Source organism: Mytilus trossulus, chromosome 1 (genome assembly GCF_036588685.1).
Source record: "Mytilus trossulus isolate FHL-02 chromosome 1, PNRI_Mtr1.1.1.hap1, whole genome shotgun sequence".
Classification (NCBI taxonomy): domain Eukaryota; kingdom Metazoa; phylum Mollusca; class Bivalvia; order Mytilida; family Mytilidae; genus Mytilus; species Mytilus trossulus.
Window position 1 is genome coordinate 11335831 of NC_086373.1, and position 17018 is coordinate 11352848.

Below are 17018 nucleotides of genomic sequence, written 5' to 3' on the forward strand. Positions count from 1 at the left end.
GGTGTCTTTATCAAAAGAAAATTTCTAATACCATATCTTATTTATAGGGTTCTCTAGTCTGGAGGTACACATTTCTTCATGTCTATAAAGTCATCTAACAAAGTAACAAATTCAAAACATTTTAGTTCTATACTATCAACATGAAATGAACAAAAATAACATATTTTATTGTAATTGTGCTTGATGTAAAGAGTCTTCATATAAAAAATGAGAGAAAAATAAACATAACAGGAAAATACAGTATAAACAGTATAAGCAAATAATAATATTTAGAGATGAAACATTTGGGATAAATTTATAACAATACATCTAAAACAGAAAGAGAACAGAATGTAAGAACAATGAATGTATCACTGATCTATCTATTTCAAAAGAATATAATGACGGTCTGGATTTGGGGGAGGATTACAAAAGAATACTTCCTATAAAATCTGATACAACTTGTATAATAGTATATGACAGTTCAATCATATGTTTTAGAGTTTGATGTGAATTCTATTTTTATTGAACAAGTACACATTTTGTGCCAGCTGAAGCACACCTCAGGGTGTGGGATTTTCTAGCAGTGTTACTTACCAATTGATGGCCTTTGACGGTTTTCTGCTCTTTGGTTAGGTTGTTGTCTCTTTGACACACTCCCCATTTCCATTCTCAATTTTAGAAAGACAAATCATTGCATGGAAATGAAACTTTTTAACTACAGAAAAGGACAACACCCGCCCACCTCATACCATTAATTGACAAGATATATCTACTGTCATACAAATACTGGTTTTATTGCTGACTCACATTGAGTTAGAACATTTGTTCCTTTTAATCAAAGTATAAATCTATCTGAGTCAATATCAAGAAAAAGATCAGGATGTGAAGCAGACCTTCTTGTTTCAGAAGTATCCTTAATTCACTCTTTTAGAATCTAATGCATTTTGGGTAATATATTAAAAGTGCACACCAAAATATTATGATTGGTTTGAAGCGTCCAAAACCAAAAGAAATTCAGCCAATGATGTATTAAAGTTTTTTCATTTTGATGTAAGATGAGTGGAATTACCCATAGTCCTTTTAATTTTGATAAGGGGAATTATAAGTTCACTGGATATATAAAATGAAAGCACTCTGGGGTAAACTAAATTTGTAAAGTTGATAAAAGCATATAGAATACATAATTCTTTACAAAGGACTTTTAAATGGCATCCATATACCGACCAAACTAAAACTGGTGGTAAACTTAGTTGACTCAGAAATGTAAACAGTTCCTGCTCAACTAGTGAGGGCTGTTATGATGCTCATTCAAGTCAAAATCTGATGATTAATAATTGTTAGCTGTTCTATCTAAACACCTTGAGATTTACTTTCAAGTGTTCAATATAATATATTCAACATATAAAACAATTGATATTGTTAACAATATCTTAATATCATGATAGAAAAGATTAACAAGTGTTTAGGTATAAATTTTACATAGAAAAAATCATAAAGTTTATAATGAACTGTTACAAAGTAAAAAGAAAATAAAGTAATATAGAAAAAAAAGAACAATTGTAAATCAAGTACAAAACAAAAGTGTAAAACTTTTCACTAGAAACAGAATTAAAATATAAAATGACTTTTACAAATGAACTGACCATTCTAAACTTTTTTAATCATTAACCTTTATTTCCACTTATTTATAAATCCTAAGGAAATAAAATAACACTATAAAATACCCGTCGGTCAAAAACACTTTGTGGGAAAAAAATAATAAAGATTAATAAATATGAGGCCTATCTTACAAAAGAGTACAAACTGAACACTTGTAGGACAAAATAATAAAGATCAATAAATATGAGGCCTATCTTACAAAACAGTACAAACTGAACAAATAATAAAGATTAATAAATATGAGGCCTATCTTACAAAACAGTACAAACTGAACACTTGCTAACATGAACTTGTTGTTGTTGAACACGTTGATCATTATCTAATGCATTGTCCACTGGTTGTGGTATGACTGGAGGAAGATATGCCCTAGTCAAATTCAAATTTCTAGCACTAAATCTTTCTGCGATATCTTGTAACAACCGTTCGTGCGAGTCTCGTGAGTTACGACTCTGAGTATCCTCTTCCTCATCAGGACTGTATAAAACTGGTTGTTCACTTTCAAAGTATTTATTTAAATCTGGTTGAGCAAACATCATAACTTTGTGTATTATTTCCCTGTACTTGTCATTTAAATCAGCATGAATACCTGTTCCTCCATGGCCTCCCACTCCTGTAAAGGAATATCAAAGTTTTAATTTATATATATTTATACAGTAAATATCAGTAAACAAAGTAATGTTGGCAAGCAACTTTTTTTTTACAAGTTTCATGAGAAGAAAAATAACTTGAATTTGAATTGTCAGGAATATGTCAAACTTAGATCTTTCCTTATATAAATATATCAAGAAAATAAATTGCTGCAAAGTTGCCTTGAGAGATCTATAAGCCAAATTGAGAATGTACAGGAATAAGTTGGTTTACAGTAATTTTTAACTTGTGGTAGACTAATTCTAAATTTCTGTGGCATTATGGTGGTCCTTAAATATTTTTTTTTATAAAGAATAAATTTTTCAATTCTCATCTTTTAAAATATCAGTACAGCAACCTACATGTGGCGGTATTAAGCCCCAGTATGCATATATTCAAAAATTTAAAAGGATACAAATGTTTAGGGCAAAATTACTTCAAATGTTTACATGGAATCTTTGTTGTATAAAAAAAAAAAATTCTTTCTAATCTTATCATCCACAAAGGTTCTTTAAACTTCAGCAGTATGGGGACCTATAGTTGTCAATTTCTGTGTCATTTGGTCTCTTGTGTAGAGTTATCTCATTGGCAAACAAACCACATCTTCTTTTTTTATATCTAAAATCACTTTTACCTTTCATCTGTATATAGACGAGCTGTGAGAAGATGAGAGACATGCCACCAGGTGGCGGCCAAGATACTGACTCAAACATGATTGGTATGACAGGTTTCTTCAATAGATCGGCAAGACTAAGTTCTCTGTTACAGTGATGAGATATGATGTACTTAGGAGTCAGACATGACAAAAATATCTAAAAATAAAAGTCAAATATCTTTATGAATTGAAAAATATGCTTATTAAAAAAAAAAAATTTCAACCAGAATTAAACTCTGCTATGTACTACAGTGTATACTTTGTTTTGGAAAAGTATTATCATATGAATGAGAGTAAATGAAACATGATTCTAACATGACGTCCTTCAAATGCTTTGAGTACACACCCGTGGTAAAATAAGAATATATTGATTAGGATGTTCTGTTCGCACTCCCACGTAATATGTTTGTTTATGAATGAGATACCCGACGTCAGAATATAAGCATTTTACGGGAAAATACACGCTTGTGAAACGGAAAATCATCACAACATTGAAACGTAAACAAACCATGTTAAACTGTTGTTTAAGCCAATTTTTTTTTTACACAAATAAAACAAATATGTAAATTATCATTAAAATGCATTCAAAACTATCTAAATACGTTATTGTAAATAGTTTAAGCTTGTCACTAATTCGTTTAATCCGTTCTTTTGCGCCATTTTAAAAGTGTGTTTATGTATGGGAACGGCAAATATTTGCCTACACCTAGACCGCTTCGATCCAAAAGAATTGCCGAATTTGTCCTATTAGAATCGAAATAATTCATGGGGGCTTGAATATATCTTTATTTTACCACGGGTTGGCCCTTTATGCCGATATTTTACCCCTTGCTTACTCTCAGGGTAAAATATTTGTCATAAAGGGCCAACCCGTGGTAAAATCACGATATATTCAAGCCCCCATGAATAATTTCTTAAGTATAATATGTTAATAGGCAAATGATTAAAAAAAAATGTTACAATACCTTGCACTGTCTAACTCCTGCATCAATTTTAGTACTCAGCTGATCACCTCCCCCCATCTGACCAATATCCATCCAACATGAGAATCCAGACTTCTCCAGTTTGTCACGTAACAGGCTCACTTCATCTTGTATATCCCACTGATAGCTGATGAACACTTGTGGTGGTTCCTGGGTGGAATCAGCTATAAAATAAAATAACAGTTCCAGATTTTTTAAAGTGCTCTTTTGTACAATGAAAAACAACATTATTATGTCACAGAAATTTCTATGATAAAAATCATAATGTTGTAATTATACAAATCTAAAATTTGCGCCTTGAATTCAGCTATTTTTATTAAAGCTATGAAAATCTTTCATTGATTGATTTATTGTTGATGTTTTAATGCCACTTTCAGCCCTCTCCACTATATTGTTGCTAGTTTGAATTGGTCAAACTCTTCTAATTTTAAGAGACAGTACAAACGTTGAGAAAGTCTTTACATAAGGGAGACAATCAGGGTTTCCCCTGGGTAATTTTTTTTTTTCGCCACCTCTTTCGCCAAAACAATATATTTTTCACCACTCTATTATTTTTTTCACCAAGTAACACAACTTTATTTTTCTTTTAAAATTTCTCTTTTATCCAGCCCCCCCCCCCCCCTAAATAAGAAGTGTTTTTTAACAACAAAACAAAACAAAGCATCTTATCACTTGGAATTGATCACTCGTGTAAGGTGTAGTCGTTACATTGAAGGGTTACTCTCATGCCGACCTTTTGAATAGATTTCATCATAACGACAGTTTTCATTTCTAGACCATCTTAAATAAGTAAAACAATATGCTTGAAACACATGTGTCACTGAAACGACTTTGAAGTACCCACTCAAATCAATGTTCTATATGAAAGTAAAAGGATAAAGTTTTAAATCAGAGACCTTTCTTGCTTTTGAACATTTTTCGTCATAACAACAATTTTATTTTCTGGACTATCATTAAAAGAAGGAGAGGAAGGGTAAAATGTTTGCTTCAAACATGTGCGTCGCAAAGTGATTAATAAATCCCTTTTGTAACATGTGACAGAAGCCCTTTAACCATTTCATTTTGTCATATCATACAATCAACACCTTTATTAATTAGTTCTTTGAAGTCGATAGCTATGAATGCAATCAGCTGATTATTGATTTTCTGTCAAAATCTTAACGAGTTCAAGGTGAATTCTGTTTATTGTCTGATCGGTAAAGTCAGAGAAACCCGAAAAAAAGTAAATAAACAAGATGGCTGAAAATAAATCATTTTATGTATTTCTTTCGCCAAATTCTTTCGTCAATGACGAATTTTAATCGCCACTATTATTATTTTTTCGCAAATTGCGAAAATGGCAACCGCCAGCGGAAACCCTGGAGACAATCCATTCTTAACAATAACACAACATATTTTCTTATTTTGAACAAAAAAATATTCTTAAGTTCTTAAGGCATATCAAACATAGTAGGGCGGTGTTTTGAAATCTTATAAAATGTTGTGTCTACAAAGAACTTGTTGAACTACATCTGATTATCAAACAAAAAGTATGTGTCACATTTATACTACTAGAGAAATAAATGAAATAGATCTATAATTGTAAAGAATGTACAAACTAGAGGCTCTAAAGAGCCTGTGTCGCTCACCTTGGTCTATGTGAATATTCAACAAAGGACACAGATGGATTCATGACAAAATTGTGTTTTTGGTGATGGTGATGTCTTTGTAGATCTTACTTTACTGAACATTCTTGCTGTGTACAATTTTCCTAATCTATAATTATTGGTTTCAGTGGAAAATGTTAGTAAAAATTTACAAAATTTATGAAAATTGTTAAAAAATTGACTATAAAGGGCAACAACTCCTTAGGGGTCAATTGACAATTTTGGTCATGTTGACTTATTTTTAGGTCTTACTTTGCTGTAAATTATTGCTGTTTACTGTTTATCTCTATCTATAATAATATTCAAGATAATAACAAAAAACAGCAAAATTTCCTTAAAATTATCAATTCAGGGGCAGCAACCTTACAACCAGTTGTCCACTTCATCTGAAAATTTAAAAGCAGATAGATCTTGACCTGATAAACAATATCAACCCCTATCAGATTTGCTCTAAATGCTTTGGTTTTTGAGTTATAAGCCAAAAACTGCATTTTACCCCTATGTTCTATTTTTAGCCATGGTGGCCATCTTGGTCGGTTGGCAGGGTCATCGGACACAATTTTTATTCTAAATACCCCAATGAGGATTGTGGCCAAGTTTGGTTTAATTTGGCCCAGTAGTTTTAGAGAAGAAGATTTTTGTAAAAGATAACTTAGATTTACGAACTAGAGGCTCTAACGAGCCTGTGTCGCTCACCTTGGTATATATATGTGAATATTAAACAAAAGAAGCAAATAGATTCATGACAAAATTGTGTTTTGGTGATGGTGATGTGTTTGTACATCTTACTTTACTGAACATTCTTGCTGCTTACAATTATCTTTATCTATAATGAACTTGGCCCAGTAGTTTCAGTGGAAAATGTTAGTATAAATTTACAAATTTTATGAAATTGTTAAAAATTGACTATAAAGGACAATAACTCCTTAGGGGGTCAATTGACCATTTCAGTCATGTTAAATTCTTTGTAAATCTTATTTTTCTGAACATTATTGCTGTTTACAGTTTATCTCTATCTATAATGGTATTCAAGATAATAACCCAAAACAGTAAAATTTCCATAAAATTACCAATTCAGGGGCAACAACCCAACAATGGATTGTCCGATTTATCTGAAAATTTAAGGACAGATAGATCTTGACCTGATGAACAATTTAACCACAGTCAGATTTGCTCTAAATGCTTTGGTTTTTGAGTTATAAGCCAAAAACTGCATTTTACCCCTTATGTTCTATTTTAAGCCATGGCGGCCATCTTGGTTGGTTCACTGGGTCACCGAACACATTTTTGAAATAAGATACCCCAATGATGATTGTGGCCAGGTTTGGATTAATTTGGCACAGTAGTTTCAGAGAAGAAGATTTTTGTAAAAGATTACTAAGATTAACGAAAAATGGTTAAAAATTGACTATAAAGGGCAATAACTCCTAAAGGGGTCAACTGACCATTTCGGTCAAGTTGACTTATTTGTAAATCTTACTTTGCTGAACATTATTGCTGTTTACAGTTTATCTTTATCTATAATGGTATTCAAGATAATAACCCAAAACAGTAAAATTTCCATAAAATTACCAATTCAGGGGCAGCAACCCAACAACGGATTGTCCGATATATCTGAAATTTTAAGGGCAGATAGATCTTGACCTGATGAACAATTTAACCACAGTCAGATTTGCTCTGAATGCTTTGGTCTTTGAGTTATAAGCCAAAAACTGCATTTTACCCCTTATGTTCTATTTTAAGCCATGGCGGCCATCTTGGTTGGTTGACCGGGTCACCGAACACATTTTTTTAAATAGATACCCCAATGATAATTGTGGCCAAGTTTGGATTAATTTGGCACAGTAGTTTCAGAGAAGAAGATTTTTTGTAAAAGATTACTAAGATTTACGAAAAATGGTTAAAAATTGACTATAAAGGGCAATAACTCCTAAAGGGGTCAACTGACCATTTTGGTCATGTTGACTTATTTGTAAATCTTACTTTGCTGAACATTATTCCTGTTAACAGTCTATCTATATCTATAATAGTATTCAAGATAATAACCCAAAACAGTAAAATTTCCATTAAATTACCAATTCAGGGGCAGCAACCCAACAACGGATTGTCCAATATATCTGAAAATTTATGGGCAGATAAATCTTGACCTGATGAACAATTTAACCACAGTCAGATTTTTTATTTTAGCCATGGCGGCCATCTTGGTTGGTTGACCGGGTCACCGAACACATTTTTTAAACTAGATACCCCAATGATGATTTTGGCCACGTAGTTTCAGAGGGGAAGATTTTTGTAAAAGTTAACAACGACGACTGACGCCGGATGACGCCAGACGCCAAGTGATGGGAAAAGCTCACTTGGCCCTTCGGGGTAGGTGAGCTAAAAAGGAATCCAGTCACACCTTTTATTTTTCATATCAATAAAACAGTAAAGTGCACTGCAATAACATATGACTTTTATAAACAAAATTCTGTTTATTGGATTTCACAAAATCTTAATCTAAAGTGACATTCTATTTATTCTATTCTTCTGTAGATCTATATTTCAAATTTGACTGCTGATTTTTACGTTTTTATTCAAATACTATTTTTGCAAGAATTGAAACTTCAACTACAATTTTTTTTTAATTTACACTATTAAATTTCATCCATCTAAGTTGTGTAAGAATTGACCCGATGTGAAAGCAAATAATTGTTTTTACCTCTTCCAGTGTTTATAACATCAATGACATCATCTCTCTCTAACTTCTCCAGGTAACTTATCAACATATCTACTGCTAAACCTGTATTGCCACCAGCATGGATCCAGTCAGCCAGGAGAGCTAAAGCTGGATTAATGTTATCCATTAAATTATCTCTTTGTTCTTCTTTATAACCTAAAAATGGACGTTATTAGACATAAACAAACAAATAGCTAAAGATGTTAAAAATCCTGAACCACTTCTGACTAATACAATTGTTATGACAGTGAATGAAAGGAAAATTCTTATGAAGATGAAGTTAACAAGAACCATTGGAAGATCCAACTTTTCATATCATTTGTAGTTTGCTGTTCATTTCAGGAAACAAATACCAAGATAAATATGTAGAACTCTGAAGTGCGACGGGGACGCTACAGTACGATAGTTATGCTAAAGTGTTATCGTCTACTCTAAAGTCTGATGCCTACATACCCTAAAATGTGATAGTCCCAGAAAGTACTGACGTAGTTGGATTATGACACAGTCATTTATACAAACCAAAAATGAACATGCAGGAAGATGAAATAAATAATGGAAGTGAACAGATGCATATTAATGTTTTCGTTATCGTTAAACATTGTCGATTTTATTGAAGAGTATAAACGTCCGTAAATAAAGGTACAAGTTCATAAATTGTCCATTAAAACATCAGTGTGTACATTGTAGTAAAATATAAACATGTATTAATACTTGCTACGAAAAAGGGAAAAGCTTGAACAACAACCCCTTTATCTCCCATTTAAATTAAAGCTAATACAAATATTTATTCTGACAATGATCGAATTTTGTATTTGTAACTGACAACTTAAAGGGGATGTATTTAAAATAAATAGGCTGTGTAAACGGCATGCTACATGAATTATCCAATACACCCCTCTTCCTAAACATGCATGAAATATTTGCCACTGGACGTTAAGCATCCAAAAATCAATATAATACAACTGAATCGTTAAAATTCATTTAAAGGAAAAATAGTATTTTGTGACACCTAAATAACCCTTTTAAGCAATTATTATAAGGTCACATAAGACTAACAGCAAAGCTAAAGCCTATCGTATTATATGTTATATCATAACAAACTTGATTTTGCAAAAAGACTTGTTTTTAACATTAGTGCCCTTGAACCTTTCTCTTTTGGTCCATCACACTTTAGCATGCTTTACCATTGCTCTCTAGCGTGTTATACCATTGCACTTTAGCAAACAAACAACCATCGCACTTTAGCCTGACCATCGCACTTTAGACTCCTACATATTTATACTCTCCTGACTGAGTGAATATTATTTTAAATGTTGGTGGATGTACAACACAAGAGATCCTAGGGAAGCTTGAAAGAAGATTAGAGTTTAAAAATCTCTCTCTTTAAAAAAAAATAATATATTTACCCATAAGTTTGGACAAAGCCATCCAGTCCTGGTTTTCCTCTCCTGAACTGAGAAGCTTTGCAGAACCTTTTATCCACACTGGAAGCTGATTGTTGTATTTTTCTATATTTTCTTTTTCAATATCTATTTGAGGTAGAATGTTCCCCTGTAGTCCTAGGGGTAATGGTTGAGGGTAAAAGTTCTGTATGTTGTTTGTTTTTACTCTTCTATAATCACAGCATACAACCTGTACATTAAAAGGAAGTCAGTAAATAGTTATATGCTATCAGTAAACTAGAGGCTCTAAAGAGCCTGTGTCGCTCACCTTGGTCTATGTGCATATTAAACAAAGGACACAAATGGATTCATGACAAAATTGTATTTTGGTTATGGTGATGTGTTTGAAGTTCTTACTTTACTGAACGATTTTGCTTCTTACAATTATATCTATCATGAACTTTGCCCATTAGTAACAGAGAACTATATTTGGTAAAAATTTACATAAATTTACCAAATTAATGAAAATTGTTAAAAATTGACTATAAAGGGCAATAACTCCTTAAGGGGTCAATTGACCATTTAGGTCATGTTGACTTATTTGTAGATCTTACTTTGCTGAACATTATTGCTGTTTACAGTTTATCGCTATCTATAATAGTATTCAAGATAACCAAAAACGGACAAATTTCTTTAAAAATTACCAATTGGAGGGCAGCAACCCAACAACCAGTTGTCCAATTCATCTGAAAAATTCAGGGTAGATAGATATTGACTTGATTAACAATTTAACTTCTTGTCAGATTTGCTCTAGATGCTTTGGTTTCATAGTTATAAGCAAAAAACTGCATTTTACCCCTATGTTCTATTTTTAGCCGTGGCGGCCATCTTGGTTGAATGGCCAGGTCATCGGACACATTTTTCAGATTTATGAAAAATGGTTAAAGATTGACTATAAAGGGCAATAACTCCTAAAAGGGTCAACTGACCATTTTGGTCATGTTGACTTATTTGTAGATCTTACTTTGCTGAACATTATTGCTGTTTACAATTTATCTCTATCTATAATAATATTCAAGATAATAACCAAAAACAGCAAAATTTCCTCAAAATTACCAATTCAGGGGCAGCAACCCAACAACCAATTGACCGATTCATCTGAAAATTTCAGGGCAGATAGTTCTTGACCTGATAAACATTTTTATCCCATGTCAGATTTCCTCAAAATGCTTTGGTTTTTGAGTTATAAGCCAAAAACTGCATTTTACCCCTATGTTCTATTTTTAGCGGTGGCGGCCATCTTGGTTGGTTGACCAGGTCACGCCACACATTTTTTAAACTAGATACCCCAAAGATGATTGTGGCCAAGTTTGGATTAATTTGGCCAAGTAGTTTCAGAGGAGAAGATTTTTGTAAAAGATTACTTTAATTTACGAAAAATGGTTAAAAATTGACTATAAAGGGCAATAACTCCTAAACGGGTCAACTGACCATTTTGGTCATGTTGACTTATTTGTAGATCTTACTTTGCTGAACATTATTGCTGTTTACAGTTTATCTCTATCTATAATAATATTCAAGATAATAACCAAAAACTGCAAAATTTCCTCAAAATTACCAATTCAGGGGCAGCAACCCAACAACCAATTGACCGATTCATCTGAAAATTTCAGGGCAGATAGTTCTTGACCTGATAAACATTTTTATCCCATGTCAGATTTCCTCAAAATGCTTTGGTTTTTGAGTTATAAGCCAAAAACTGCATTTTACCCCTATGTTCTATTTTTAGCGGTGGCGGCCATCTTGGTTGGTTGACCAGATCACGCCACACATTTTTTAAACTAGATACCCCAAAGATGATTGTGGCCAAGTTTGGATTAATTTGGCCAAGTAGTTTCAGAGGAGAAGATTTTTGTAAAAGATTACTTTAATTTACGAAAAATGGTTAAAAATTGACTATAAAGGGCAATAACTCCTAAACGGGTCAACTGACCATTTTGGTCATGTTGACTTATTTGTAGATCTTACTTTGCTGAACATTATTGCTATTTACAGTTTATCTCTATCTATAATAATATTCAAGATAATAACCAAAAACAGCAAAATTTCCTCAAAATTACCAATTCAGGGGCAGCAACCCAACAACCGATTGACCGATTCATCTGAAAATTTTACAGCAGATAGATCTTGACCTGATAAACATTTTTATCCCATGTCAGATTTCCTCAAAATGCTTTGGTTTTTGAGTTATAAGCCAAAAACTGCATTTTACCCCTTTGTTCTATTTTTAGCCGTGACGGCCATCTTGGTTGGTTGACCAGGTCACGCCACACATTTTTTAAACTAGATACCCCAAAAATGATTTAGGCCAAGTTTGGATTAATTTGGCCAAGTAGTTTCAGAGGAGAAGATTTTTGTAAAAGACTACTTTAATTAACGAAAAATGGTTAAAAATTGACTATAAAGGGCAATAACTCCTAAACGGGTCAACTGACCATTTTGGTCATGTTGACTTATTTGTAGATCTTACTTTGCTGAACATTATTGCTGTTTACAGTTTATCTCTATCTATAATAATATTCAAGATAATAACCAAAAACTGCAAAATTTCCTCAAAATTACCAATTCAGGGGCAGCAACCCAACAACCAATTGACCGATTCATCTGAAAATTTCAGGGCAGATAGTTCTTGACCTGATAAACATTTTTATCCCATGTCAGATTTCCTCAAAATGCTTTGGTTTTTGAGTTATAAGCCAAAAACTGCATTTTACCCCTATGTTCTATTTTTAGCGGTGGCGGCCATCTTGGTTGGTTGACCAGATCACGCCACACATTTTTTAAACTAGATACCCCAAAGATGATTGTGGCCAAGTTTGGATTAATTTGGCCAAGTAGTTTCAGAGGAGAAGATTTTTGTAAAAGATTACTTTAATTTACGAAAAATGGTTAAAAATTGACTATAAAGGGCAATAACTCCTAAACGGGTCAACTGACCATTTTGGTCATGTTGACTTATTTGTAGATCTTACTTTGCTGAACATTATTGCTGTTTACAGTTTATCTCTATCTATAATAATATTCAAGATAATAACCAAAAACAGCAAAATTTCCTCAAAATTACCAATTCAGGGGCAGCAACCCAACAACTGATTGACCGATTCATCTGAAAATTTTACAGCAGATAGATCTTGACCTGATAAACATTTTTATCCCATGTCAGATTTCCTCAAAATGCTTTGGTTTTTGAGTTATAAGCCAAAAACTGCATTTTACCCCTTTGTTCTATTTTTAGCCGTGACGGCCATCTTGGTTGGTTGACCAGGTCACGCCACACATTTTTTAAACTAGATACCCCAAAAATGATTTAGGCCAAGTTTGGATTAATTTGGCCAAGTAGTTTCAGAGGAGAAGATTTTTGTAAAAGACTACTTTAATTAACGAAAAATGGTTAAAAATTGACTATAAAGGGCAATAACTCCTAAACGGGTCAACTGACCATTTTGGTCATGTTGACTTATTTGTAGATCTTACTTTGCTAAACATTATTGCTGTTTACAGTTTATCTCTAACTATAATAATATTCAAGATAATAACCAAAAACAGCAAAATTTCTTCAAAATTACCAATTCAGGGGCAGCAACCCAACAACCGATTGACCCATTCATCTGAAAATTTCAGGGCAGATAGATCTTGACCTGATTAACATTTTTACCCCATGTCAGATTTGCTCTAAATGCTTTGGTTTTTGAGTTATAAGCCAAAAACTGCATTTTACCCCTATGTTCTATTTTTAGCCGTGGCGGCCATCTTGGTTGGTTGACCGGGTCACCCCACACATTTTTTAAACTAGATACCCCAATGATGATTGTGGCCAAGTTTGGTTTGATTTGGCCCAGTAGTTTCAGAGGAGAAGATTTTTGTAAAAGTTAACGACGACGGACGACGACGACGACGGACGACGACAGACGACGACGGACGACGACGGACGACGACGGACGACGACGGACGACGGACGCCAAGTGATGAGAAAAGCTCACTTGGCCCTTCGGGCCAGGTGAGCTAAAAAGGAGCCTTATATTCATTTTAGTCTTTTGGTAGATGCAGGGACGTAAATAGAAATATATAAAATTTATTTTGTCTGAAGTCTTAATGTTTTTTACATGTACAGAAGAATTTTCATGGTTATCAATAAGGTATTAAGGTATAAGATTAACTATAAGCAATTTAAAAATGTATAGAAGATATTTTCAAATCCAAGGATTCTCTACATATTTTCCAAAAATTGTGAGATTAGAATCCTTCTATATAAGTCCTTGGTAGATGTTAAGACAAAAAAATATATACCGGTAAGTGATTGGAATTCTTTTGAATTTATCCGCACAATTTATTGGTTAAAAAAATTCATTCACATGAAAACATTTATTTTTTTAAGAGAACATGAAAAAAACATCAGAATTAAACTACATAAAAGTGCTTAATATCACATGAAATTCGACTATTTTTTCGTAAATCATTTGTAGAATGTGTTCAGAAATTTTGCAAACTTAAGTTGCTGTAAAAGCTCACTTCATCAAAGGTAACTTTTTTTATTTGCAAACATATATGCAAAGATGGGTAAAATTAAAGAAATGATTACCACAACTCTTAAATGTAATGTTTACCTTTGATGTAAGGCACTCATCAAGATTCAAGAAATGTAAACAATTTACATCCTGGCACTTTTGGTTTCCATGGAGACTACATGATTTATCACACGGACACTGTACACATGTGGAATATATCATTCTCTTCATCCATATTTCTTTCAATTCAAATAAAGTACTTTCTAAATAGTTTCTTAACTGAAAAAAATAAAAATATTTTTAAAATATAAATCTTAAATTTTATGACAAATATGATGTTTAGCAACATTTTATTGGACTGGCAACAAAATATTAATCTTTGACTAATATGTCAGACTGAGGGCAATTACCAATCTACAGTTTTTTGAAATTATGATCTAGTTATCTCTTATTAAAGGGATTTTTAACAAAAGCACAATAATTGTGTATAAAAGTTCACTTAAAGAATAGCATTGTATTCAGACTATCATTTAATTTTTTAACAATAATCAAAGAAATGTTTGAGGATTATCACTTAAAGGTCAAGACATTTGAAGATGAGGATTTGCAGCAAAGAAATAGAATTCATCTATGCAGGAGAATGATAAAAAAAAAAGGTTTCCGAAACAGAAATGGAAAAAAAATCTATGTATAGTATTGAACCTTATGTAAAATAGGAAATCTTTAAATTTCCTTTTGTTACTTTTGAGCAGTTACTTATTTTCTCAATTGTTTTTTTTCTATTTTTGAATTTTCAATATTCAAAAAGACAATTAATCAAACTAACCTTGGCACATACAGATATGTTTGGTACATATACTTTTTCTTCACTTCCTTCCTCTTCTGGTTCAGAATCTGGTAGTTCATTCAGGTCTGTCACTCTTATTAGTACCACCTTAGAAATGATGAAAAGTTATGATTTTAGAACTCTTAACAAATAAAATCAAAGTTATATACCAAATATTGAGTTGTTAACTTATGATTTATATACTATTGGGTTGAGTAGACAATCTTTACTTTTAATTTCTTCTAAATCCTATTATGACTAAGACTACATCAATTTGATTTCTTGTTTGTTTGAATTTCCTCCTGAGGTTTTGAAGAAAATAATATTCAAAAATTAAAAAAAATAAATACCCCCAGTGTAATGTTTGATTTTGCATGGTGCTCAAAAACTTGTTTGCCTTGAACTTTTTAGTACACATAGATCTGTTTACATTGCAAACCTGATCAGTTGGCGCGAGAACACAGTATTTTTCCGTTGTGCGTTTCGTTTCAACAACAAAGTGAAAGTAAAAACAATTCCACATGTGCTTTTTCAATAATATTTTTAAAGTGTAGTGTATTTCTTTTGGAAAAATCATCAGCTCTTACTCAAAATATGGGCAATTTAATGTTAAGGGGGTCTTGATTTCTTTTGGCAGCTTCTGAAATATAATACTAATTTTTAACCATTTTTAGCTGGACCAAATCACTTCTTTACTTTAAAATCTATGACCCCAATTTTTTTTTTACAGTGTAATTTGTTCTCCCTTCTTGCTATTTGAGGCATAAAACATGACGAAATAAAATTGGAAAGGGTATACAAACAAGAATGTGTCCAAAGTACACGGACGCCCCACTAGCACTATCATTTTCCATGTTCAATGGACCGTGAAATTGGGTCAAAAGTCTAATTTGGCTTTAAAATTAGAAAGATTATATCATAAGCAGCAAGTGTACTAAGTTTCAAGTTGATTGGACTTCAGCTTCATCAAAAACTACCTTGACTAAAAACTTTAACCTGAAACTCCCATTTTCATTTTCTATGTTCAGTTGACTGTGAAATTAGGGTCAAAAGTCTAATTTGGCTTTAAAATTAGAAAGATCATATCATAAGCAACAAGTGTACTAAGTTTCTAGTTGATTGGACTTCAGCTTCATCAAAAACTACCTTGACCAAAAACTTTAACCTGTGGACGAACGAACGAACGAACTAATGGACGGACAGATGGACGGACGAACAAACGGACAGACGAACGAAAGTAGCCAGAGACCAGAAAACATAATGCCCCTCTACTATGGTAGGTTGGGAATAAAAAATTGCAAGTAACACACTGTCCACACTAGGGACTATATTTGAAGACAGAGAAAATCAAGGGAAAATAACTGTCCATTTAATAAATTAATATTTTAAAGAAAAGTCCAGTGTTATGATTGAAAACCTATTCAACAAGCAAACATTGATTAAATCCTAGATGATCACAGATTCCTGTTTCTGCCGCTGAGGATAAACCTATCTGTTCGTGATGATTCAAATTGAAGATTTCCATGATTGTAAGTTACAAATCACTGTAGCATTTGAGTTTGATGAACCATCATATCCTCATGTTTCTCAGCATGCAGGTAGAACTCTTGTTTTGTTGGTTGGAACGAGGACTAATAAAAAGATTGGGTGCAATTTAAAAGGTGAGTACCAAAGAGATTGGCATACATATTACTTCAGATTTTCCTGAAAACACAGTAATTAACTTCAGATTTTTGTCAATTTTTCAAAAATTGTAATGATAACAGAACTCACTGTAGCAAGAATCACTGTCTTACCTTAATACTATAAAGTTTCCTTGGAAGCAACTCCAAAACAAAGTCATGTTCTGGATCAAGATAAAATCTGACAGCATCTTTGGTCATGCTGTGAGGCTCTTTACCGGTGCTATCTTGGCACCAGCGAATGGTTCTTGTTATCATCCTGTGGTATAGCCCTTCTGTAAAACATTTAAGA

The 17018-nt window shown here is 32.7% G+C and overlaps 1 protein-coding gene across 1 annotated transcript in view; it reads right to left on the reverse strand.

Moving 5' to 3' along the window:
- Positions 1-151: 151 nt before the first annotated feature.
- LOC134715125 (uncharacterized) overlaps positions 152-17018 on the reverse strand; it is a 41504-nt gene continuing 24637 nt past the window's right edge. Inside the window, exons 14-21 of the mRNA XM_063577065.1 lie at positions 16841-17001; positions 15045-15152; positions 14318-14497; positions 9678-9903; positions 8254-8427; positions 3889-4070; positions 2903-3080; positions 152-2251 (exon numbers count right to left, since the gene is read on the reverse strand). Of these exons, the coding sequence (XP_063433135.1) occupies positions 1893-2251; positions 2903-3080; positions 3889-4070; positions 8254-8427; positions 9678-9903; positions 14318-14497; positions 15045-15152; positions 16841-17001 (1568 nt within the window). The 3' untranslated portion in view covers positions 152-1892. The remainder of the gene's footprint in view (positions 2252-2902; positions 3081-3888; positions 4071-8253; positions 8428-9677; positions 9904-14317; positions 14498-15044; positions 15153-16840; positions 17002-17018) is intronic.